This window comes from Callorhinus ursinus, unplaced genomic scaffold (assembly GCF_003265705.2).
Source record: "Callorhinus ursinus isolate GAN/ISIS: 27379988/994484 unplaced genomic scaffold, GSC_fseal_2.0 scaffold13, whole genome shotgun sequence".
Classification (NCBI taxonomy): domain Eukaryota; kingdom Metazoa; phylum Chordata; class Mammalia; order Carnivora; family Otariidae; genus Callorhinus; species Callorhinus ursinus.
The window spans coordinates 7,940,928-7,965,486 of record NW_027397075.1 but is presented as its reverse complement, the minus strand read 5'-3'; the positions used below and the strand labels follow the sequence as shown (position 1 = coordinate 7,965,486).

At 46.0% G+C, this 24,559-nt stretch overlaps 1 protein-coding gene across 2 annotated transcripts in view; it reads right to left on the bottom strand.

The window, feature by feature from the left end:
- Positions 1 to 24,559, bottom strand: part of GRIN2A (glutamate ionotropic receptor NMDA type subunit 2A) — a 375,068-nt gene that overhangs the window by 44,776 nt on the left and 305,733 nt on the right. For both annotated transcript variants that reach the window (XR_012380451.1, XM_073899525.1), the window contains exons 11-12: positions 20,266 to 20,426; positions 2,593 to 2,780 (exon numbers count right to left, since the gene is read on the bottom strand). Coding sequence is in view for 1 of the 2 variants with exons in the window: in XM_073899525.1 (XP_073755626.1) it covers positions 2,593 to 2,780; positions 20,266 to 20,426 (349 nt within the window). In the remaining variant the exon portion in view is untranslated. The remainder of the gene's footprint in view (positions 1 to 2,592; positions 2,781 to 20,265; positions 20,427 to 24,559) is intronic.

Genomic DNA, 24,559 nt, shown 5'->3' with positions numbered 1-24,559 from the left:
CTAAGCTCTTTACACGTATCCTCTCATTTCATCCTGGCATCAACCTCATCAGGTAAATATTTCTGCATGCATTCATTCACAGATGAGTAAACAGAGGCTAAGAAAGATGACCCCCTTCATAGAAGTATCTGTCAGTGGGACAATAGATTCAGTTCAGATATGCACTAAATTACTCCTTCCTAAAGGATCTATAAATCTCAAGCATCTAATTAGCCAACTTCGATAGACAACCTAGCGAATTGAATGAAGCAGTTTTACATAACTGACCCACTTCCAGAGTGAGGCCCCTGCAGTAGAAACTCTGCCACTTACTAGCTAGCCCTCTGCGCTTCCGTTTCCTCCTCTGTAAAGTGTGTAGAAGCAACACTGAATTTCCTAAAGTTATTATGAATATTAAAGAACCCAGGTAATGTCACCAGTGTGGTAACTGGCATATACTACTCCCTAAATATGTTGCTGTTCCAGAACAGATCCTGTTAGAGTAACAGCAAGGACTAACAGTAGGAGTAGAGTTCGAACTCACTTATTTGACAGCTACCAATCATATTTAAAAGTGTCCTGTCAAATGAAATACACCTCGACACCCCCCGTTCATCCATGCATGTGTTTGTTCACTCAGTCCTTCACGGGCCAGTTATCAGGTCAGGACAAGTTCAGGATTTTGTGGTATTTACTGATGGAAACAAGACTCATTTGTCGAATAGTTCACCCTGTGTAGGGGGACTTGGGCGACCAGGATGGCAGGTGGAGGAAACGGTCCCAATTCTTCACCCCTGGGTCCATACCCCTTGTCCTGTAACCCCAAACTCCCCTACCCGATAAAAGGCAGAGTGTACCTCTGATCTCTTTACTTTGGGCTTGGCCATCAGACTTGCTCCAGACAGAAAGGTGTTCGTGGCGTGACCACGGTGAAGCAGAGACTTGAAATGCACATGTACAATTGGGTATCTCCTCTGTGCCCGTGACACAGCCAAGAAAAGAGCTTCTCCCAGGCAGCTCCTGCCCTTTCGGCCGGAGCCCCAGAATAAACGAATGCAGAGCAGACAGCACATTTGATCCCTGGGTGCACCGCAGGGCCCAGAACCACCAAGGCCACCGCAGCCTGAGACAGAGCTCCTCCACTCAACCTGCACTCCCACGGGCAAAATAAAGGCCTAGTGGTGTACGCCTCTCAGATTTCACAGCCAGAGCTGACCGACAGCCACAGGTCACTATTACACAACAGAGAACATGGCTCATGATCAGAAGAAGGTACAAATGCCCTACAGGGAATTCAGAGGATCAGATGTTCTTATTTGGGAGTTAAATATAAAACACATTTAGATGTTCTGATGGCACTTTGAGAATCCAGGGCTTAGTTCCGGGAGCAGAGAGAGAAGGAGAAGATGCAAGGAAATATGCACCTTGTTCAAAATCATACCACACTGTGCACGAATGTCTGTGCATTTCAGTGTTGTATTTAACCACACTGGTTGCCAGATCCTCCTCTCCCAGCTCCAGGGAGGTACGGAATATTCTGCAACCATCTCTGAACACGGCCTCCAGCTGTCCTTGGATGCAGCTGCTGCCCTGGGCCCCAGCTTACTCAGGTTCTCAGGGTTAACTGCCATTTGAGCCAGGACAGGATCCTAAAAAACTCCAGCCAGTGAGATCACCAACTAGGAAGTAGAGGGTAGACTGAAGGCAATGATGCTGGAGACACAGCCCAATCACCTACAGAGGTCCATAAACGCCACGGTCCCAAGAGACTGTAAGACCCATGGGGCTGGAAACTGTCTTTTGGCAGAAGCAGGTAGACTGTAGTGGAAACCCATGGGATTTCTGCTCATATCCCTTTTCTAGAGATTGCCTCTCCCTCACTCCTCCATAGGATAAAATCAGGAGCCTCTGTGTTGGTACAATGTAACCCCACCCCTTAGGCACTCCTGATGGGTCCGGGAAAGAGTCTTTGGTTCGAAATGCATCAGGAATCCTTCCTTTGGAATATGAAATTTAGAATTGAGAGAACAGAGTTTAGGACTGGAGCCTAGTCATGTAACATCATGGTTTCTTTACCCCAGGGCTACTAACATTTGGGGTCAGGTAATTCCATGTTTTGAGATGAGGGGGCCATCTTGGGCATTGTAAGATGTCTGCCAGCATCCTTGACCTCTCCCCACTAGATGCCAGTAGCAAATGGCCTCCCAACCATGACAATCAAAGATGTCTCCAGACATAGCCAAGTGCCCCAGGGAGCAAAACTGCCCTGATTGAGAACTGCTACTTTAGGACAGGACCTATGAAGTCCTGCTATCAAGGCCCGAGGATTGCTCCGGTTCCTGCTTTTTTTTTCCTGAACCTATTTGCTCAACTCCTTCCTCAATTCACTGAGATAGACACTTCTGCATCCTTAAAATAAGTTTCTTTGGAAAATTTTGTTGTCTAAAATTGGTTTCCATTATAGGCAACCTAGAAAACCATGGTATCGTGTGAGAGGCACCCAATAAATAGTGAGCAAATGCATCAAACAAAGATCCATTGGAAAGCCAATCAGCAAAGAGAGTGCACGGGTGTCAAGTCCCCTGAAAGATAGGGGGTCACCCAAGGTCTTACCATCACCCACAAACTGGAGCAGGGCCAGGTCAATCTGCCTCTTCCAAGGGGAGCCCTTCTGGAGGGCAATTCCGTAACCAGTTGTGGCAAAGATGTACCCACTCCCGATGGTCACCAGCTTGCAGCCTTCATCCCTCCCAGCCTTGTAATTCAAGACCGCCGCATCATAGATGAAAGCATCCAGTTTCCTGCAATGACAAAAAACCACGGAGTCATGGGGATGGTGGGGTACCATTTTGGGGACCAGCTCCTGAGACCTGATCCAGCACCGCATGCTTTCTTTCACTCTGTACAGGGTGACTCATTGCAGCCCCATCCCCTCATCATAAAAGGATCTATTTTTAATGAGGAGATAAAAGCCAGAACCTTTTCTCTCCAAGTTACATACAAGAGGCAGCTAAATAAAGACATGAAGAATCCTTATGCCCAAGTGAGTAAACAGTTGAGTTTGCTGGTTTGCTAAGTGTTTGCCCTTAGCACTCCCAACAGTGGGGAGCAGTGGCCTATTTAGAAAGGTTTGCATCAGACCAAAATAAACCATTAAGGTACAGGAGGATTTGGTGTAGGGTGCAAGAAGGGAGAGTGAGTGCATAGGAACGATGTCTTCCTCCCAAGGGAAACATGTTTACTATCGATTTATATTATAAAAATTATTATATAATAATTTTTAGAAACCCAAATATAGAAAATATCAAAACTACAATTAAAACTTAAATTGTCTCATAATTCAGAGGCAACCTCTGTTAACACATTGGTGAACAGCTTTCCAAATTTCTTATGTATGCACACGTGCATGCGTGTACACACACACACACACACACACACACACACACACACACCTTTTAAATAAAGCAGGGATTGGCAAACTTTTTCTGTAAAGTCAAGATAGTAAATAGTTTAAGCTGTGGGCCATACGGTCTGTATCACAACAACTCCACACTGCTGCTGCTGTAGCATGTTCTGGGCTGACCTGTGACCCTCCCCAAATTCGTATGGTGAAGCCATAACCCCCAGCACCTCAGAATATGATTTTATTTGGAGATAGGGTCATTGCAGATGTGATTAGATAACATGAGCTCACACAGGGGAAGGGGAGGCCTCCAATCCAATATGACTGATGTTCTCAAAAAAAGGGGAGATTGGACCACAGACAGACACATGGAGAACACCACCACCGTGAAGGCTGGAGTTAACATGGCCACAAGCCAAGCAACTACCAGAAGCTGGGACAGGGGACCGGAACAGGGGCTACCCTCATGCCTTCAGAGCAGGCATAGCCCTGCTGCCGCCTTAATCTCAGACTTCCAGCCTCCAGAACCATGAGACGGGAAATTCCCGTTGTTTAAGCCTCTCTGTTAGACCTAGGAAGGCTAATACACAGCACAAGGGCAGCCCTAAATAATACATAAATGAATGAATTCAGCCCTGTTCCCATAAAAGGTTATTTACAAACACAGATTGGCCCGTGGGCCACACTGTGTCCTGGTTTCAACCTCCAAAGCAGCCTTTGCTTGTTGCAAACCACACAGAGTGAATGTATTTCAATGTCCATAAACATAGCTTTTTCCCGTTAATGGGTTTTTTCATTAATGTATAACGCATATGCAGTAAAGTGCAAGATAAATTTTTACACGTGTACATCCTGGAAATCACCATGCAGATTAAGGCACTGAACGTTATTATCTCAGTCCTGCATGACCCTTCGCAGTCTGCATCCCCAAAAGGCGAGCGTTGAATCATCCCTCAATAGCATGGCTGTGACTCAGTCATTACCCAGGTCACTATCAGTGGGCGTGAGTATTGTTTCCAATTTTTAGAGTTACTTCACAAGGCTGAAGTGATTGCCCTTGTGCATGGGGATGGATGGCTCAAAACTAGGTAGGGATGGGGTGGCGATGACCTAAAGTAGGTAGGAAAGCTAAAACGGAGATTACTCAATGTCCTGGTACTTTCTCAACTTCACTGCCTTGCTTTCCTTAAAAAGAACACATAAAACAGTGAGGCAAAGAAAAATAGAAGTGGCAGGGAGAGGAGGTAAATCGTTGCATCCTTTCAGAGACAGCTGCTGAAGGTCTCCCGATGGGAACAAAACCGTTTGGAATGTTTACGGCTGCATGCTTCGTTTTAATTTTTTGTCCCTGTGATGGTTAGAGGTGGAGCAAGACTACAAGGCTCATCTCACCAACACAAAGACTCTAAAGCCTCTCTCCCAAGGCTGTAGGATTGGAGGCTTGGTGTTACACTTGGCGAGTATTAAAAGGAGATCAGATCACCCAAGTGGAAGGGAAAGGAAACTAAGCCTTGTTAATGGTGATGGTAAACCAGAGCTGATGAACCGAGAGGAAAGAGACTTCTGGAAAGCCAGCAACACTGAGAGCTGTGGAAATATGGAATGGGGAGTTGAAAGCAATTTGTGCATGATGGCGGGGCCTGTGTGAGAGGAGCAGTTGGGAGAGCAGGTAGAGGGGATCTGATTTCTACTCTAGATTTGGATGATGGTGAGACCTTGGGAAAGTCACTTCCTTCTTTTGGATTGCAGGTTCCTCATCTGCGAGATGAGGTGGTCACCACGGGCCTGCTGAGATACTCATCCAGCTGCGGCATTCTGATTCCACAAGCCAACAGTCACCTTCTGTGACTATCAACAGGGCAATTGAGACTCTGGATGATATGGGTCTCCTGAAGACTTCAGGCCATGGATGGTATTTGTCCTCTCGATGAAGCTTGGTTGCTTGCAACGTCAATACCTCAGCGTATCAAAGTTGCCATGGAGATGCTGGGAACCTGGGTTTTACTGAGACCTTCCCACTCTCTTCTCTTAATTCCTCAAAAAACAAACGAATACACACATACATGTGCACAGAGGCATTCAAATGTGAAGGCCATCTGTTTGTATTCATGTGGTAAAACCTTTCCCTCTCCTGTTAACCCACCACACACTGATGCAAGTCTGGGATGGAATTCTAAAACTGCACCTGGAAATGACATGAGAATTGCCTAACAGCAGCTTAAATCAGTATTTATGGACAGGCACAGATTTCTGCAAATCATTACCATATTTCATGACAAAATATTCTATAGCTGAGAAACAGCCAGATGAACAGAAAGAAAACAGGAAGTTTTCTCAGGGAACCAAGTTTGCAAAAGTAAGAGGGAAGACAATCACAAAAGACATGAGTGAAACAATTACACACTGGTGTGCCTGGGGTGGGCTGGGGGCCATGAAGGGCCACAAGTGAGCCTGCCCTCCATGGGCTGTCTCTGGTCCTGGGGCCACATCAGAACCAAAATGAGGACAGCACATGAAGGAAACTACAGGGCCATGTGATGTTGGTTTCTCTCCCTCATCAATGATTCTAGAGAGCTGGGGTCTAAATGCATGTTTAAAAACATCCCAGGGCTTGCACAGCCCCCTCTGATAGACATGGCTTTGTTTGCACAGTGCTTTACCAAAGACGGTCCAGTAGGGAGATATACAATTATTATTAGTATTTTCCTATGTTGTCCATGAGCAGAGGAGGCTCCGCAAAGCAGCCTGAAGCTCATCAGTATTATTTCCAAATTCTGTACTGCAAACTCTCTAGGACAGCGCTGTCCAGTAGAGCTTTCTGAAGGAAATGCTCTATATCTATGCTGTCTAATATGGCTATCATGCACTGGAAATGTGGTTGGTGCAAATGGGGGAACTGAGGTTTTAATCTTATTTCATTGCATCAATTTAGATTTTGACATAAATGGTCACACAAGGCTGGTGGCTCCTTAAGTGGACAACAGTGCTCTGGGTGGGCAGGGGAAGGCTTGGGGAGCAGGGCTTTGGGTTTCCTCCTCGCTCTGACTCCAAAAGGTCTACTTGCTCTCTTTCCAATTGGAAGAAAAATGTTGCCATCGTTAAAAAGATAAAACCAAGACTGGCTGACGTCCTCAAGAGAGTTCTCTGTGGTCAAAGACTTGGAGCAAGGGGCCTGTGTGTCTGAGCCCTAGTCTTCTCTGTGCAAAGCGGGGCAGACCGTCTCTGCCCTCAGACGGCTTTGGGAATAAAGAGAATTTATATAAGTGAGACGTGTGCACCATGCCTGCCATGAAACAAATGCTCAAAACACATGGGTACAGTCAATAGAGTTCAGATTTTATGGCAACACTAATGGCATTTGCCACATTCTACACACTCTCTGTGACCAATCCAGTCCTGGACACTTTACGCGCATTATCCCATCCCACTGACGACTCCTAACAGCGCAAGGATGGATGTGCCCCTGCCATCCAACCCCATTGCCAGATGAGGAAGCTGCGTCACTAAGAGGTCGGGGGATGCAACGCCACCACCAGCTTCTAGGGGTCACAGCAGCATCTGGACTTCCACCGTCTGATGCCAAAGGCCACAGACAACCGCTGTGACCATGACGTCCATGACGCTTGTTGGGGTAAACAAAGGCACTTCTGTCTATTGCTTATGAAGTTCAGACTGGGGCATTACAACTCTAAGTCAAGCCCAGCGTAATGGAAGAAGCAGCCAGGATGAGAGCAGAGCAACCGGGTTTAAAGAGCTTTGATGGGTTATTCAGCTTCATTTGTCTCTTTCCCAACAGGTGCCCGGCCCCATGAGGTCCAGAGTCACCCCTGCAGAGACCTCTTGCCCCAAGCACATCCTATGCCTGCCTTCAGGAGCCCTTTAGGTATAGAGAGCCATAGCTTCTCGCTGAAGGTAGAGGGTTAGGAGGAGAAAAGCCATCCGAAACTAAAGCCCAGTGTAGACCACAAGCATCTGGGGGCCCGGAACTGAGATCGCGGGAGACAGGGATGGATCAGGCTGCAGCGCGGTAACTGGCAGCACACCCCCCACCCTGGCCCCCTTGGTTTGGAGCAACACAGATGGAAGGCTGGCCCTGCAGGAGAGGGAGCCTTGGAGCTCACAGCAGTCGGCTGGAAGCTCGGGAGCTCCCAGGTAAGGAAGCTGGTTCTGCTTCTCGGCTCCGTGTTTCCTGCTCCTGGCTTTTCAAGAGGAAACCGTCTTTGTCCCCACCTTCCCAGCTCCTGCCCATGGCCCATGGCTGTCACTGGCTGAAAGCTTCTCCCCGGGGCCAGGGGGTGCTCCAAGGAGGGGATGTGAGAACAGTGATGGGGACAAAGCACCTCCCCGGCCCCCTTCTCTGCCTCCACTCCCCACAAAAGGGGGATCTCCTCTTCAAACATTTGTGACAAATGAAAGGACCCCTCGGCTCCCCAGCCTCAGGGGTGGGACAGAACCAGAGCCTGGAAGGGAGCCGTGCCCTGCCGTGCTGGCAACAAGACATGCCCACACCCCCCGCCGCCAGGCGCCGTGGGGGTGACGTGGGTGCCATCACTCTCCCTGTCACCTGTCACGGGCAGTCCTCAAGGAAAGTGAATGATTAAAAATGACAGTAATTTGGCACGAGAGGGGGAAATAAGATCTCTGTGAAGAAGCCAAGCAAGGAGGAATCGGCACAGGTGCCCCGTGCGACTTTAACCCCGCAGTTTCCTGCCAGAGTTTTTGACAGCTCTCAAGAACTACTCCAGCTTTCTCGAGTGTCAGTCCGACCCTGTCACTTCGGTCGGTCTCTCGTGTACCTGTGTGATGGCCTGCAAGTTCACTCGTGGCCCTGACGGTCTGAGGGTGCCTCGGCTGCCCCCTGCTCAAGGGCAGGCCGTGGCCCCTTCGGGGGAAAGGGACCTGGCTCTTGACATTTTCTAATCAAAAGTTTCCGGTTTTAGCTCATCATCTCCTTATGCATGTTTTCAGATGCTCTCTGGGGGTCTCAGCACATTTAAAGGCTAATTATATAGTTAAAGTTAATTATTCATCCATTAACATTCAAGAAGCCTTTAACAAGACATTGACTTGTTCTGATGAATTAATGAAACTGGAGTGTGTGTGTGCATGTGTGCGCGCCTGTGTGTGTTTTGGAGTCTAGTCTAAAGTGTTATGACAATTAAACATCTCTTTGATAAATGAATGTATTTTTTTAGGTCCCATCAAAGCCTTGCAGAGAAGAGAAAGGCTTCAGCCAGTAATTTAAGCCCATCAGCACGATGGGGCAATGGTGGGCAGGCGGGGGGGTGGCGCTCAGGTCTCTCTGCTGGCTCCATGAGGGAGACCCCGTCCTGGGACCTCTCGGCTTCGGTTTTCTCATCTGTAAGATGGGGAGCTAACACCTCTCTCCCGGAGCGGGGGGGGGGGGGGCTGTTGGTGGGTGAAGACGGAAGTGAAGGTGTTCTGTAAATTCAGGTGCAAACTCAGGATGCTAGCACGGCAGTGATGACATCATCGGGCACAGAAGCCAGGGCAGTGTAGATCCTTCACCAGTCCCCAGACACAATGCTGTTGAGGGGTGCAGGGTGTTCACCGGCCCACGAAGGGGTACCACTGGGGCATAATGACCTTTGGAAGTGCCTGCTTGGGGAGGAGACAGCGTGCACAGAGAGCGTACCCGCCATCAGCACCGGATGGTCTAAAAGTGGCTTTAGGAAAATGGCCTGGAATCACATTTGGACTCTGAGTTTGTGAATACAGCTGTAAAATCAGTTATATGGACATGGATACATTTTCACAAAGGAAACGTTTTGGGTTTTTTTTTTGGTTTTGTTTGTGTTTTTTTTGCAGAGCAAACGCCATTAAGCTAATCTAATCCTAAATCGATGTCTCCCATGGCCTAAATTGTTTCCAGCAATTTTTGGAAACCGTTTTCACTGGGATCAATTCCTTTGTGTTTAAATTTTGTAAGGATTTGATTCACTGATCAACATTGGGACCACAACAAACTTTAGTAATTTATAGCTGCTGCCATTTGGAGTTTCTTGTGTGGTTACTATTTCTACTAAGTTCAATTCTCCTGGGTCAGAATTGTGTAGAGACTCAAACTTGCTGAGGAAGATTCAAGTCACCTATGGATTTTTAGTCAGTAACATGTTTCACCCTGTGTGCTTTTAACTGTTGTCAGTTTAATTTGCGTCTATCACATCTACTGGTAATAGTCACTGTGAACTGGGTTTAGAAAAGACCGATGGTTAGTATTTATTTTTTCACTGAGAACCTTCTTAGCGATTTTGTGAGACAGAGAAAGGCAGAGAAGGAGGGAGAGGTATGGATGGAAGCAGGCACCAAGCAAAACAGGAAGACAGAATAAGAAAAGAAGGAGTCAGAAAAAGAGATGGGGAAGGGGAGACAGGACACAGATGGAGAAGCAAGAAGGGGGGGATGGACTTATGGAGAGAGAGAGAGAGAAATGAAAGCAAACATGGGAGATGCCGTGCACCCTTTGCCTAGTGACCAGTAACGTCAAAAGTAAGAAATGGTTTAAAAAAGTACAGCAAGTCCTGCTTTGTTTCTGTTAAGTTTAACACTGGACCCAAACTAACCACATCCAAGGAGTTGATAGGTCATGTAATGCTGTCTTTTACTTTTTCAGATAAGGAAACTGAGGGCCCAAGATCCCTGCCCACGTTGGGTGAGTCTGTATCTTTCTCTAAGCCTTGATTTCCCCACCTGACCGGAAGGTACACTGGTTGAAGTAACGACTATAAATTTGGCAAATTGTAAAGCGCTAGGCAAATGCTATTCTTCTTCACCCTACAACTCATGGTCAGACATTGGAAAAATATTGATTCCTTATGGAATATAAATCTTTTCCATAGAGTTCTTTAGATTACATTCTTCAAGGGTTGGGATCATGTTAACCATTCTACTGCCATTCCCATGCATATTATAAAGAATGCTCAAAAATGTTTTCTTTGTTCAGACTTTTCTCGAATGTTTACTCAGTGCCAGACACTCTGTTATTTGCCTGCATACCTCATTTAATCCTACAATGTTCTCCTAAGCAGAGGAGCCAAAATTAGCATCATTTTTTGAATAGGAAAACTGGGGTCTAAGAGGTTAATTAACTTGTCCAAGGTCCCACAGCTGGACTTTGGCAGAGGGGGATTCGAATCCAGGATGCTCAGCTTGAAAGCATCCCATTACCCTGCTGGTAGTAGAGCATATTGTATAATGATGATTCCGAACTTGTCACACATCAGAACTGAAGGATGGGGCATCTTGAAGACCAAAAAACATGAAAATGAAAGAAAGAATAGAAAAAGAATCAACATTTGATAAAATGTTAGTATGTGTCAAGATACAGTGCCGAGGACCTGTAAAGTCAATTCACTAAATTCCAGAGGACAGGATTGTACAGATGTGGGAAAAGCTCAGAGAGGTTATTTATTTGCCAATGGTCACACAGCTGGTCGTTATCACAGCCAGGATACGAAGCTACTTATTTCTCCTTCCAAAGTTCACGTTCTGTACTAAGAGCCCACATAGAAAATAAGTAAATCAATCAATTAGCCGAATAAGACTAATGTTCAAGAAGGTGGATAAATACTTTGACTCAGAAACTCTACTTCTTGCACTCATGCCTAGAGAACTCATCTGGATTTTTAACACAGCCACGTGACCAACAGCCCCCAAAGGGAAATGGTCAAACAGACTGTGATGTATGTATACCACGGGATTCTTCCCAGTAGTCAAAGAGGATGAAGGCAAAACAGACCTATGGATACAGAAGACTCTTCAAAACGTATTATTAATTGAACACCAAACTGTGATATTCTGCACAGAGTTTGACAGCATTGCACAGAATGAATTGATAATTACATGTGGACATAGATATATACACAGATGCGTATAACAAAGGTTTAGAAGAAATGCCATGTAATACCCAACAGATAAGAGTGCCTACCTGGCTCTATGTGTGTGTGTGTGTGTGTGTGTGTGTGTGTATGTGTGTGTGTGGTGGGGTGTGGTTTGGGATTGGGTCGTGGTCAAAGGGATGCTTATTTTTCCGTTTTTTTGGTTTTTTACAAGTGAGAATTTATTTTGAAACGAGACACAGTAGAGCATAGTGGTGAAGGGCATGGGTGCCAGGACCAGCTCGAATTCCGGCTCTGAAGCTCACCAGCCCTTGCCTGTCTGGTCCAGCCCCCTTGCCTCATGGCAAAGGCGTCCAACTCTCCCAGAGCTGTTCGCTTGTCGGACAAGCAGAGAGTTAGCACTTACGGGGAGAAAGAGATGCTGGGCTGAGTTTGAAAGCCAGCTCTGCCCACTCAGTTAACCTTTGGACGAGCTGCCTCTGCTCCCTGAGGCTTGGTTTGCTCTTCTGTAAAATGGAGGGAAGGCCTATTTGGCAGAGTCAAAGCGGGATGAAATGAGATCATATGTTCGAAGTCTCCATGTGAGTTCAGCAGGCAGGAAGAAGAGGCAGTCCCTCGGGAGAGGGAATCGGCCAGGGAGCTCTTGCCCCTTCGTGGTCTCGGGGACGAAATTCTAACCACATGTATCCCAATATAAGAAATACATCCTTTTTGGGGGGGTTTGTTTTTTGGGGGTCCGTGAGTTCCTTTCTTCTCCCCATTTCAATGGAAGGAGAAATACTGCCCCCTTTTAAAACAGCATTAACACATCAAAAACTAATGATGTATTGTATGGTGACTAACATAACATAATAAAATTAAAAAAATAAAAATAAAAAATAAAGCAGCATTAAGATTTTCAAGGGAAACAAAAGACATTTTTAAGGTTAAAGTATGAAAAAATTGGTTCTGGGTTTTGGACAATAGCGGGCCATTAGAAAGCAGGCTAATTGGGCAGTGTTACGGGAATGTTCATAATTATTGCCCTGGAGCACATGTGACCTGGACAAGCTACTCACTCTCTCTGCCTATTTCTTCCATTGTTAATGGGAAAATCATGATGGTCATTCTCTCATAGCGTTGCTATGAGATTTAAATAATGCAGGCCAAACAGGACACTACCTGGCATGTAGATAAGCTCTCAATAAATGGTACCTGTTACTTAGAAATACCTCGCTTAGTTCCCAAAGTGATTCATGTAGCTTATTCCAGTTGCAACAGAATAAGGTTTAAACATATGAATAAAACAATCTGATTGAGTTAAGGGAATTCACGAGTTAAGGCTCATGGCTAAGGCCTTAGGGAAAGTCAGGAAGCAGATAGGACATGAGCTCTCCGCAGCGGCTCATAGAGGATCATACACTGAGCTCTGAATTACGGCGTAGCTCAAGAAAAAAGAAAACGCCGAGTAGTTATAGGGATTGTGTTGTCCGCCAGATAGAAACATGCCTTGAAGTGGAGGAAAAGCAACGCTGTTCAGGGTGCAGACGTCCAAGAGGTGGTGGAGGACAGCGTTCTCAACAAACTGGTCTACAAAAATGGTGTCAGCAAGCTTTCTAAAAGCCTCCAGTGCCAGCCATAGGAGAATGAAAATGCAGAGCGATGACAGCTAAATTAATTAATATTCCCCTCGCTTGGTGAAATATCTCCTGGTCATTAAATGTGATAACAGTCCAACAAAACGGTACAGGCTCAACTGAGGAAAGCAAGGCAGGGATGTTGCACGCACCCTGATTCAGTGTGTAATCTGTACGAACAGGACACAAACACCAGGAGGAAATGAAGTGTGGTGTTCAGAAGAAACTTTTTTTCTGAGGATTGCAAGTGATACTTTTGTTGCAGAACATTTGCTACAGGGGCGCCTGGGTGGCTCAGTCGGTTAAGCGTCTGCCTTCAGCTCAGGTCATGATCCTAGGGTCCTGGGATCGAGTCCCGCATCGGGCTCCCTGCTCAGCGGGGAGCCTGCTTCTCCCTCTCCCTCCATGTGCTCATGCTTTCTCTCTCTCAAATAATAAAAATCTTTAAAAAAAAAAGATGAAAAAAAAACACCTGTTCCATGTACAAGGATAAAAAGGACACCACATAATCATCTGGCATGATCTCTGATAACATTTTGGTGTATTTCATTTCTGTATCCTTTTTATCTCTCTCTGTCCTCTCTCCATCTCTAGGTCTACAGAATTGGAACCCCACTTTACACTTCTCCCTCATTTGTTCCTATTTTTGACACTTTACGGGTGGCCTTGAAAATCCACTAGTGTAGTTTTAATCGAGTTTAACAAGAAGTAATTGCAACCACACATGCACGCATACAAAAAGCTGCCTGTGCTTTCCTGAATTTTTATTAAGGAAAAAATTCCTAACACTGTGATGTGGTAGCAATTACTTTTAGGCTTTATTTGCAATGTGGGGGTGGATCTCAGAAAGCAGGTCATTGTCTCTCTGATTTTCTCTGGAGATGACGCTATCCCACTTAGGACAATGGCTCACCGCACCCTCCTGTTTATGCCTGCACTCAAACTTCGCAGCTGAAAATGAACCTCTGAGTTTGATTCTGCGTGCCTGATAAAATATAGCGAATAAAACCTGCCCAAACGGCATCCTGGAAAGAACGTGTTCTGCATAGCAGCTAACCATCAGGGAGGATCCTTATGCCTTCCCAGTCTACTTTTCCTTGGCAATCTCCACATCTCCAGACCAGTTTCTTTTAAGAATGGAAATGAGGATGCTGTGACCTCATCAACTCTCAGATAGTCATATATTGACTATATATACTATACTATATATAGCATAAAATAGATGTATATCATATACAGTATTAAATATGCATATATACACACACACATATATATAATATATAACTTCAGTCTCCAATTCTTCCCTGAGCTCTAACCTCTTACACCCCGCCACCTGGCTGGCACTGCCGAGTGGGGAGGCAAACCCAGTAATAATTCTTAATAATTCTACAATGTAGTTACTTAGTTAAATAGCTTTTTGAGTAACTTAGTTAAGCTCAGGTGCTTCATCTCTTAAAAGAGAGAATAATGATACCCAGCTCATAAGAGTGCTGTGCAGAGGGGTACATGGGTGGCTCAGTCGGTTGAGCATCCAGCTGTAGATTTCAGCTCGGGTCATGATCTCCAGGTAGTAGGATCAAACTCTGCATCAGGCTCCACGCTCAGCGTGGAGTCTGCTTGAGTTTCTCTCTCCCTCTCCCCTCCCACTTGTGCTCTCTCTCTAAAATAAAGAGATCTTTAAAAAGAGAGAGAGAGAGAGAGCTGTGAGGATTAAATGAGATTATGCACATGAAGCATCTCACAAACTGTTAGGTTTCTATCAATGCAGAGATGAGATGGGTCTGCAATGCCGCTATCCCAAAGGCACTTCCAAATGAACATGCCCCAACTTTCTTTCATGCCTTTGCTCCTTCTGTGCCCTCCTCCCGAAATGCCCTTCCTCTTCTCTGTCCTGCCTACTCCGGACAGAACACTATCTCTCCATATGCGACTACTGAACCTCTTAAAAGCCACGGACAACCTGTATCTGGGTCACCAGAAGTGCTAATAAAAACATGCATTCCCGGACCCCACTGGCTTGGAGACTCTGTGCTCTAGAATAGGGGTTCAATGCCCATCTGTACCACAAACACAGTCCTGACACATGCAAGTAGCTGTAGCCGCCCACCAGTTTATTTTTACAGACACGCCACTGAGCACAATGCGAGCCTTGTAGTACATGCTTATGGGTCAAAAGGCAACCCTCGCTCCCAATTCTTCTCTCCGACTACTCAATGTAAGGGAAGCCGAAAGATGCCTGCCAGTTTCCCAACAGTGCTGGGCTGGAAATGAAATCAGATAGATAGGGAACGGGGAGGCCGAGGGCTAAAGACTGATGCTTCTGAAGGAAATTAGGACTTCCCATAAACTTATATACAAATAACCGAACATGAACGTCAGTTAAAATAAACATAAACCATCCCACTGTGTTGTGAAACATGAGGCTCTTTGGAGTCCTGGGGATGTTGACTGTTTAATTTAAATCTGGCATTAAGTGCTATGCTTGCATTTTTGCCCACTTGCCAAAACTGCTTGGAGAACATCAGCTTCTGATGATAGAGCATTTGTAAATCTAAATCTGCTTCCACTCATTTCAGCTTCAGCTCCCTCTTCTAGAGCAGATGTTCTGAAAAGTGGGATCAGCGCCCCTTAGAATCACCTGAAGATTCCCCGGCCCCGGCCCCCGGAGTCTCGGGTTCTGTTGGCTCAGTGGGGCTCCGGAACCCACATTTTTTTAGCCCCCCTACTGACTCAGAGTAAGGCCACACTCCGAGAAACCCTGGTCTAGAAAGCTGTGGTCACGAACTACTCGTCTGTCTTTGGTTCAGGAGAGCCCCGCATGTCCTAAGAGACCTATTCCTGAAAAATCCTATCTCTGTTGACATTCACACATCAAATCTTATTTTCTCATTGATTTGCCTGATCATTTCTGGGATGGTTTCTCCCTATTTATCTTCAGTTTCAATAAACAATGAAACTGCACTTAGTTTCAAGTTTCTCTCTACTTATGCTCTTAAAGCAATTATGGATCCCAGGGATAAGCTACATGGTTATATTGATTGGTCTACTTTTTATATGTTGTCTCAGTAAAACGTGTTGAGGGAACGAACTCCTTTAGAAGAGTAGTTCTCAACGTTCAGCATGGATCAAAATCCCTGAAGCAGGAGGATGCTTGTTAGAATGCAGACTCACAGGCTCTAGCACTGGAGAGAAGATCCTGTGTTGGACCCAGAACTTGCATCTAATGCGTAACCATGTGATTCAGGTGGGGTTGGCTCATGGGCCAGGCCTGGAGACCCCCAGCTTTGAAGAGTTATTCTACATCCTTTCTGCACAACTGACAGTGTTTATATACATGGCTTGTCTGGATTCTGTATTTTTGGAAAGTTCTAAATGAAGTGTTCAAGTGTTCGACACAAATAAGAGAATATCAGAACCATTTTAGAGACCAAAGAATTCAGTGTTTTCGCTTTTTAGATGGGAAACTGAGACTCAGAGACATGATATGACTGACCCAAGGCCACGGCTTGCTAATGACAGAACCCGGATGGAGACCAAGCTGGGACTCTTAACCATAATCCAAGGCCTCACTTGTGTTCTGGGCCCTTCCAGGCTCCATAAAGGAGCCTCTGCATCCACTGACCCTGGTGTATAGGCCCATGTCTTCATGGAGCAGCAGATGCCACAGACCCGTGTGCACCTAGGCAGGACCGAGCAGCTGAGCTAGATGCTCTGTGTTTTCTAAGCCAGGGCTTGCTAGATTTTACGGTCCTGCGGGCCCCATAAAGGGAATGTCCTCAAGTTTAACAATTCAGGGGTGCATAGCGTAGGGCTCGTCTCTCTACCTTCCAGAGGGATGGAAACTTCTAGAGATGCTGTGACGAAAGAGGGGAATGACCATATTTTTTAAACTGGGTGGTGGGTACGTGAGGAGTTCATTTTGTTATTATTACTCCTTCAACAATATAGCCCCATGATATTTACTCTTGTGAAATTATTTCATGCTATGCATATTTTAAAATAACCTATTTCATGATGGAAAATGTAAAAAGCAAGCAAGGTGTGAGAGGGAAGGAAAAGATCAGAAGCAAGGTGACGTAGACACTTGACAGAAGTCTTGGAGGAGGAGAAGACATGACCCACATGGAGTTGGTCAGATCTCGGGGTGGTTCTGTGGTGGCATTTTGCTTCTCATAATCACTCAAGGGGTTGGAGGCATAGCTCATGCTATCCCCCAAGAGGAAGTCCAAACATGAAAGCTGCCACCAGAATAGAAGAAAACGTGAGAAAGTAACTTTCTGCCTTTGGAGTGAAGAAGGACTTTTGAATTACAACTCAGAATCAAGAAGCCTTAAAAAAAAATTGATAAATTTGACTGTAAAAAAAAAAATCAGCATGGAAAAATACCATCTGGACGCTCAAAAGATAAGAAAGTTGGGAACACCATTTGTAACCATACCACAAACAAAGGGCTTATTTCTCCAATACATAAATTAGTAAGAAAAAGACCAACAGGCCAATAGAAAAAAAAAATGAATGTTTTCAAAAAAGGAACTGCAGAAGGCTTTTAGTTATGCACTGATTGATCTGGAGGGACACAGGACACTCAGGAAATGTGGCCACTGTGGGGGGGTACTAGGCAGAAGAGAAACAGTGTGGGAGGAAGGTTCTTCACTGTTTATCTTTTTATATAATACTTTTTGATTTTGAATTATGTAAATGTGCTCTCTATTCAAAATTTAATTTAATTAATTTAAATAATTAACCAAGCAGCTTGTTAAACCAGTAAGTGGTTTTTCCCAACCTCAACTCCACTGAAACTGAACCTCCTGTAATGAGCACGGCCAAAACCTCACCCTTACAGGAGTGGGGGATTCTTTCTTTCTTTCTTCCTTTTTTTTTTAAAAAGATTTTATTTATTTAAGAGAGAGAGAGAGATACAGACCTGTACCTCTGAAACAAATAATACATTATATGTTCAAAAAAAAAAGAAGATAGTAGGAAGGGAAAAATGAAGGGGGGAAATCGGAGGGGGAGACGAACCATGAGAGACGATGGACTCTGAAAAACAAACTGAGGGTTCTAGAGGGGAGGGGGGTGGGGGATGGGTTAGCCTGGTGATGGGTATTAAAGAGGGCACGTTCTGCATGGAGCACTGGGTGTTATGCACAAACAATGAATCACAGATCACTACATCAAAAACTAATGATGTAATGTATGGTGACATAACATAATAAAATGAAATTTAAAAAAAGTATAACAGGAAAAGAAAAGAGAGAGAGCACAAGCAGGGAGAGGATCAGAGGGAGAGGGAGAAGCAGGCTCCCCGCTGAGCAGGGAGCCCGATGCTGGACTCAATCCTGGGACTCTGGGATCATGACCTGAGCTGAAGGCAGACACTTAACTGACTGAGCCACCTAGGTGCCCGCAGAGTTATTGCTTTACAAAAGACTCCTGCCTCTCCAGCTCTAGTTTCTGAGCTTAATGTAACAGCATAAAACGTCCCCCACATGGAAGACTGAGTATAGGGCAAGCCCGCCATCTGCCCAAGTTTGCTGGGATGGATGTCATAATTCTTACATGGCTTCCAGAAAACAATTTGTACAATTTATGGCCAGGAACTGTTTCCATTTCTCAACTCCTTTTTGTTCGAATTGTTTTTTAAAAAATGAGAAAAGAAAGAAAACAACACATTTTGTGCACTGGGTGACAGATGGATGGAGAGGGGGTGAGTTAGGCTTCACCCGCTGTTTCTAACCATTGTTATCCATGTTTGCATTCACGGTCTGTCCCAAGTGATAGTATATGTTGATAAAAAGACCATAGCAGAAAGAAACAAACAAAACTCCTATCTGGGGCTCAGCTAGAAAGTCATCAGAATTTCCTGGTCCCTACTAAAATCCAACATACACGCATCCTATAGCTTGGCGACTCCTGTTTTAGGTACATACCGAGAGCAACGTGCTCCCTCGTGCAAGGATAGACCTGGCTGAGAATATCCCTAGAAGCCCTCCCCGCCATAGCCCTGAATGGGACACTACCCCGTGTTCACCAAGATGAGAAGAGACGGATGACTTTGGGGCATGTCCCCATCCTGAAATTTCCCACAGCCATGAGAATGAAGGCCCGGAATGACACACAGCAGTGTCACACACAGGCCTGCTGAGCTGAAAGAAGACAGAAAAGAAAACATCCAGTGTGATTTCATTTACATGTGAGAACAACAGGCCTAAAGAATCGTGTTACGCTCGAATAAAACGTTTTTAAAGATCACCCCGAGCCAGAATGAGAAGAGTGTAGATGAGTCTGGGATAAGTCATGGGCTCAGCTTCTTGAGCCCCTGCTGAGGTACCGAAGAGATTCCACAGAGACTGAGGAGACAAAATCCTACCAGCCAAAGCTCCTGGAGAGCATACAGGGATGGGGCTTGAGGGTTTAGAGGGGGCCTGTCTGCCCCACCAGACATGAGGGGGCAGCCCCAGGGGGCCTGCCGAACAGGTAAGAGGAAGAGGCTGCAGATGAAGTGCCAGGGTACCTTACAACAGTCACGTCTCACCACTCAAGAATCTCTGACGACCCGCATGGCCCATGGAAATTCGTCTTCTCGATAAGCAACACTGCCCTCGTGAAAAAACTTCATTCGGAAACAGAATCATTTTGAACGGAACCCTCCCCAAAATGCATTTCGCACATCCCCGACATTGTGAAGGTCCTGTGATGAGTCCCATCTTACAGGTGAGGCCGAGAACAATGAGGCATCTGCCCCAAGTCAGAAACAATAACAGCAGGGGGCGGGGGAGGGGAGGTACACTCCAGCGTCGTGTCCTAAACTCCTCGCCTCTGCGCCATATTTTCTAGACAGTTCCTTATCTCGAGCGTGCTACGCTCTGCAACGCCAACAGGTAGACAGGAACCTTAGCTGTAGTCTTAGAGAGAATGAGTTCACATTGCTTTTCTCTCCCCGTTTCCTTTCTCCTTCGTCAATGTGATACTGTCGGCTTTCACACAAAGTTGCACCCCAAAAACTCCTACCTAAAATCAGAGAATAATCTATAGCACTTGTTTTCAGCTCTTTAAATAAGCTAACAAATTCTTTAGATCTTTCTCTTTGGCTAAGAAATCCCACAGAGTTGGACCACGTTTTCATCCGTTTAAGAAACTCCTCTGGTTCTCTGCATTTCAAAGCATCCTGGATTTGCTTTTCCTTAATGCAACTCAGAAGGAAGCCCGTGATGCTCATCAGATTCACAAAAGCAGCCCTCAACTGGGGTTCATCTTAACCGCAGCTGCTTTCCAGAAAACACAGGGCTGAGGGCAGATAAGCACCAAGGCAGAAAGAGAGTCATTTTCTGTGAGGTTTATGGGCTGGCAGGCCTGCGGAGGGAAAAAAAAAAAAAAAAAAAGAAAGAAAGCAACCCATCATCCTTACCCTGTTTTCAAGCTGACCAAGGCATCCTCCACTCCCTTCTGATTGAATTTGGTCATGTACTGATGCATGTAGGGGTAGTTATTACGAATGTTTCTCTCAGTACTGCCGTTAGGCACCGTGCCAAATCGGAAAGGTGGGGAATAGTCGTGAGGTCTCTGAAACTGGAGAGAGAGAGAGAGACAGACAGACAGACAGACAGGGCAGAGACAGAGAGAGAAGGAGGAGAAGTCAGCCACCATTCTGTCTTGTGTCAGGGGTTCAACATTCGCATGTCTTAGCACAGGACAGCTGAAAAACCATGCATTTCTCGGCTTCCTTTTTAATTTAATCACACCTGCCACTAGCCTGTGAGCTCTAGGCGGTCAGAAACAGCGTCTGTCTCGTTCCCACTGTCCCTCAGTGCCTAGCAACGGGGCTGGCTGGGTGTGCGAGAGATACTTGTTGGATTGACTTTTTCGGCGCCGTTAGAGAGATCAGCCTCGCGGTGGGCACACGGCCATGCTTGGGAGACGCTAACTGAGCTGAAATTAAGGTACTGCTTTACTCAGCTCATTTATCTATCTTCTGGTGAAATTTTCTGCTCTCCTCACCAATTGCTCCCTCCTCTGAATCCCATTGACAACTGCCGTCACCTCCCCCAGGAAATGATGAAGAGAAACCCAACATGTCACCCCGAAATATGCCTCCTTGGCATAAGGATCCTCTTAGGCTAGTTATTTTTAAGAAACAGCAGACACGGGAGAAGCTCTGAAGAGGAGAATTTAACCCTTTCCTAAGAGGCATTTAAGGGGAAGTTCTACATAGAAGGCTGTCTTCCTCTCAGTACCTGGAAAAGGAAGATGACTCAAACTCTAGAAACTCTTATCGGTGTTGAAGGCACCAACTTAAATCTGCTTGATAACCTCACCCTGGTTTACCATGCTTTTCCTGACAACCTCCCATCACTGGCCTCCTCACCCCAGCTCCCAACATCTCTTTTGTGGTTAGCTGGAGGGGGTGTTTAAGCTGGTGACTTGGGCCATTGTGGGGAGGTACTCCATTTTCCTGGGCATGTCCCATGTCTACAGAAGGTATCCATGCTGTTAAGTTTCTGTTTATTTTTCTCCTGTTAATCTTTTATTACAGAGGTGTCTCAGCCAAGCACCTAGAAGGGTAGAGAGAAATTACTTTTCCTTCCCTACAATGACTGTATGTTTCCATTCACTCATTCTCCACTCATCCAATCATTCATGCGTGCATGCATTCGATACTTATTGGGGGTCTAATATATTCCAGGCATAATGGCAGGCTCCATGAACACTTCTTGAGCTGAAGTTCTTCCTAACCATTAGCTTCCTGGGGATGCCCATGTCTTGTACGGCTCTCAAGCCTCCAAAAGGGTTGGATGTCCATATTCTGCTTCTCTTCCCCGATTGACCAATATTGTCTGTTCCCAACTTTTTTAGCGTTTGGGGCAACCCAACCAGATCTGGAGTCAAGAGTACTAGGTCTGAGTCCCAGACAGACAAATAAAATCTAGAGTCCACACAGGGCAACAGGTACAAGTGTGAGCTCAGGTTCAGAGGTTAAAAAGTCAGGTTCTATCATTTACGAACTGTGGGAGCTTAGATAAGGCACTTCACACTGCCTCCATTTGTTTCCTGTCTCTAGAGCAGAAAATATACCAGTACTTCCCTTGTAGGGTCAATGGGAAGTTCTAAAATTGTTAAAATTTGACAAGTAATTAAAATAGTGCCTGGAACAGAGTAAGCACTCAGAATTAATTACTATTACTTTTTATTTTACTATTAGCATGGGCAAAAAAGTACCCTGGGCTTCATTTTTCCACAAGATATGAAATTCTGGAACTAATTAATGACCAGCACTTTTTGAGGACTTGCTTGGGGCCAGCACTGTGCCAAGGACTTTACAAATGTGGGATCATTTCATCCTCAGGATGAATCTGCCAGGTAGCTAATCTTAGAGGCTCCATTTTACAAATGAAGAAACTGAGGCTCAGTGAGGTTACGTGACCATTTAGGATCCCACTGCTTGCAAGTAGCAGCCCAGAATTCAATCCGACATATGCCTGTCCTCATGAACCCTGTTGTTCCTCACAGACCGTCACTAGCAACCCCTCCTCTTTTAGAGAGAGGACCTTGAGACCTGCAGAAGGGAAGGACACCCAGCAAATCCACGGCGGCACCAGGGCCAGGATCCAGAGATGTCTCACACTTCCAAGCCAGCCTGTCTTCCATGCAGCTCAGAACTGCTGGAGAAGGTGTCCCAGTTTACCCGAGTCAGCTGGACCGAAAACATCATTCTTCCTTCCAGACTCACACTTCGTTTCACCGTTAATTAAAATTTCCAGTTGAAAACCATGTCCCCTACATCAGGCATGCCGCTGTGTAATAAGTAGTTAAGGGGAAGTGGCCCTACATGGTCCAAGTGAGATCTTCCTGCTGGTGCCTTGTGTTGGGAGACTGCATGTGTGTTTGTGTGTGCATGCATGCACACTAACAGCAAATGCTCTTTGCACTTACTGTGGCAGGCAGTGCCCCAACTCATCACCGAGACAGGAGGTGGCACCAGCCCCAGCTCTTGGGCACGGCAGCCATGGACTCTGGGGACGAAGTCTAGGCGCTAGAGCTGCTCTACTCTCCAGAGGCGTGTGACATGGCCCACTGGACCAAATGCCTTCCGCTTCACTCTCCATCTGCTACAGAGGAGCCATGTAGCTCTTTAGATTTCCTTTCATCCCTACCTCTCTGCTTTACACAGTGACGGAGACGGATAAGCAGCCTCAGGGATGAATTTCCACACTTCTCTGGCCTTGACTGTACCCTCCCCCACGCAAAATTCAGCCCAGCACTGAGATCCAAGAACTTTTCCCGTTACAGTCAAGGCGATCACACTTTTTAAAGCAGGACTCTCAGTACATGGGCCATGGACCAGGACATTTCTTCACGTCCACACGCACACGCATTCCACTTGAGAGCACTCTTCCTCCATGTGATATACTCTGACGTCATCTGCTTTGTTCTGTTTTGTTAATGGTCACAGCCCTTAAATTATTTTCATGACTCACTAAAAAGCCAGGACCTACAGTGTGAAAAATAGTTAGGAGCAAGCATGGCTCTTCTCTTAAATCCCAGGGCCTTCCACTGAGGACATATTCCATGTAGTTTACCAGAATGATTTCTAGTGCACCTTTCTCCCAGAGAGTTCTGTGTGCACACAGAAAGAAACAAATGTGGGCTCGAGCAAAGGAAGGGGTGATGCAGAGGGGTCCACGGTCAGCAAGACCACAGAGCAATGTAATCATGATGCCTGGAGGCAGGAGAACTCCCTGGGGCTTCTCTCTCTCAAGGCAAGCCCTTCAGGATGGAGGAAGGAGAGATGCAAAATATGGGAAATAAAATGTTTAGGGAAAACATGGCAACTGACCAGGACATTTCTTCATTCCTCTTACACACCCAAACCATACACTTATTAAAAATATCTGTCTTCCGTGGCTATAAATAAGGGACATTGGCACCTGGGAACCCCGTACCTCAGGTACAGTCTTCTCCTGCTGCTGGTGGGCTGCAAGCTTCTGGGGGGTCAGCATCAAACAACTGTGGCCCTTAGGAGGGAGGGGAGGCTCAGAGGCCTCTGCTCAGCCAGTGACCACCCAGCAGTATGAGCGAAGGGCTCAGAGATAGCACAACTCCACGGCGACACGTTCCTGGGCTCCTCTACCAAGGAAAGTTCCCAAATTCCCCCCGTTATCACAAAAGGCCAACCAGTGCAGTGGCACTTGAGACCCTAGAGGTGAGGAACGGGCTCATCAGGCAGTGATGCTGATCATGAAGGAGCAGGAGGGTGATGAAGAGGAGGGGAAAGGGCAGTGGAGGCGGGGAGGGAGGAGGGTGGAAGGAGGGAGCAGCTCTTATAATAGGATTATCTACCATGTGCCAGGCACCATGTGGGGATTACTTCTAAGCCTCATATCAACCTTGCCAGAAAGGCATTAATACCTGCCCCCACTCTTATTAGGAAATTAAGCTTTGGGGATACTGACATATCGAAGGCCGCACGACCATTTTATGGCAAGGTCAAGATCTGAACACAGGTTCATCTGACCCCGAAGATGACATTGTTCTTCTCACTACATTAACCTGCTTCCCAGGGACGGAGCTCCGCTACCCTCGTGATTGCCAACATGTTGGAAAGGTTTCCCACCAACGTTTCAACTTTCCTGTAGTCATTCCTAGGGGAACATCTACCCATGAATTTGCCTATTTATAATTGAAGGCTGAGCTCATCTGAGCAC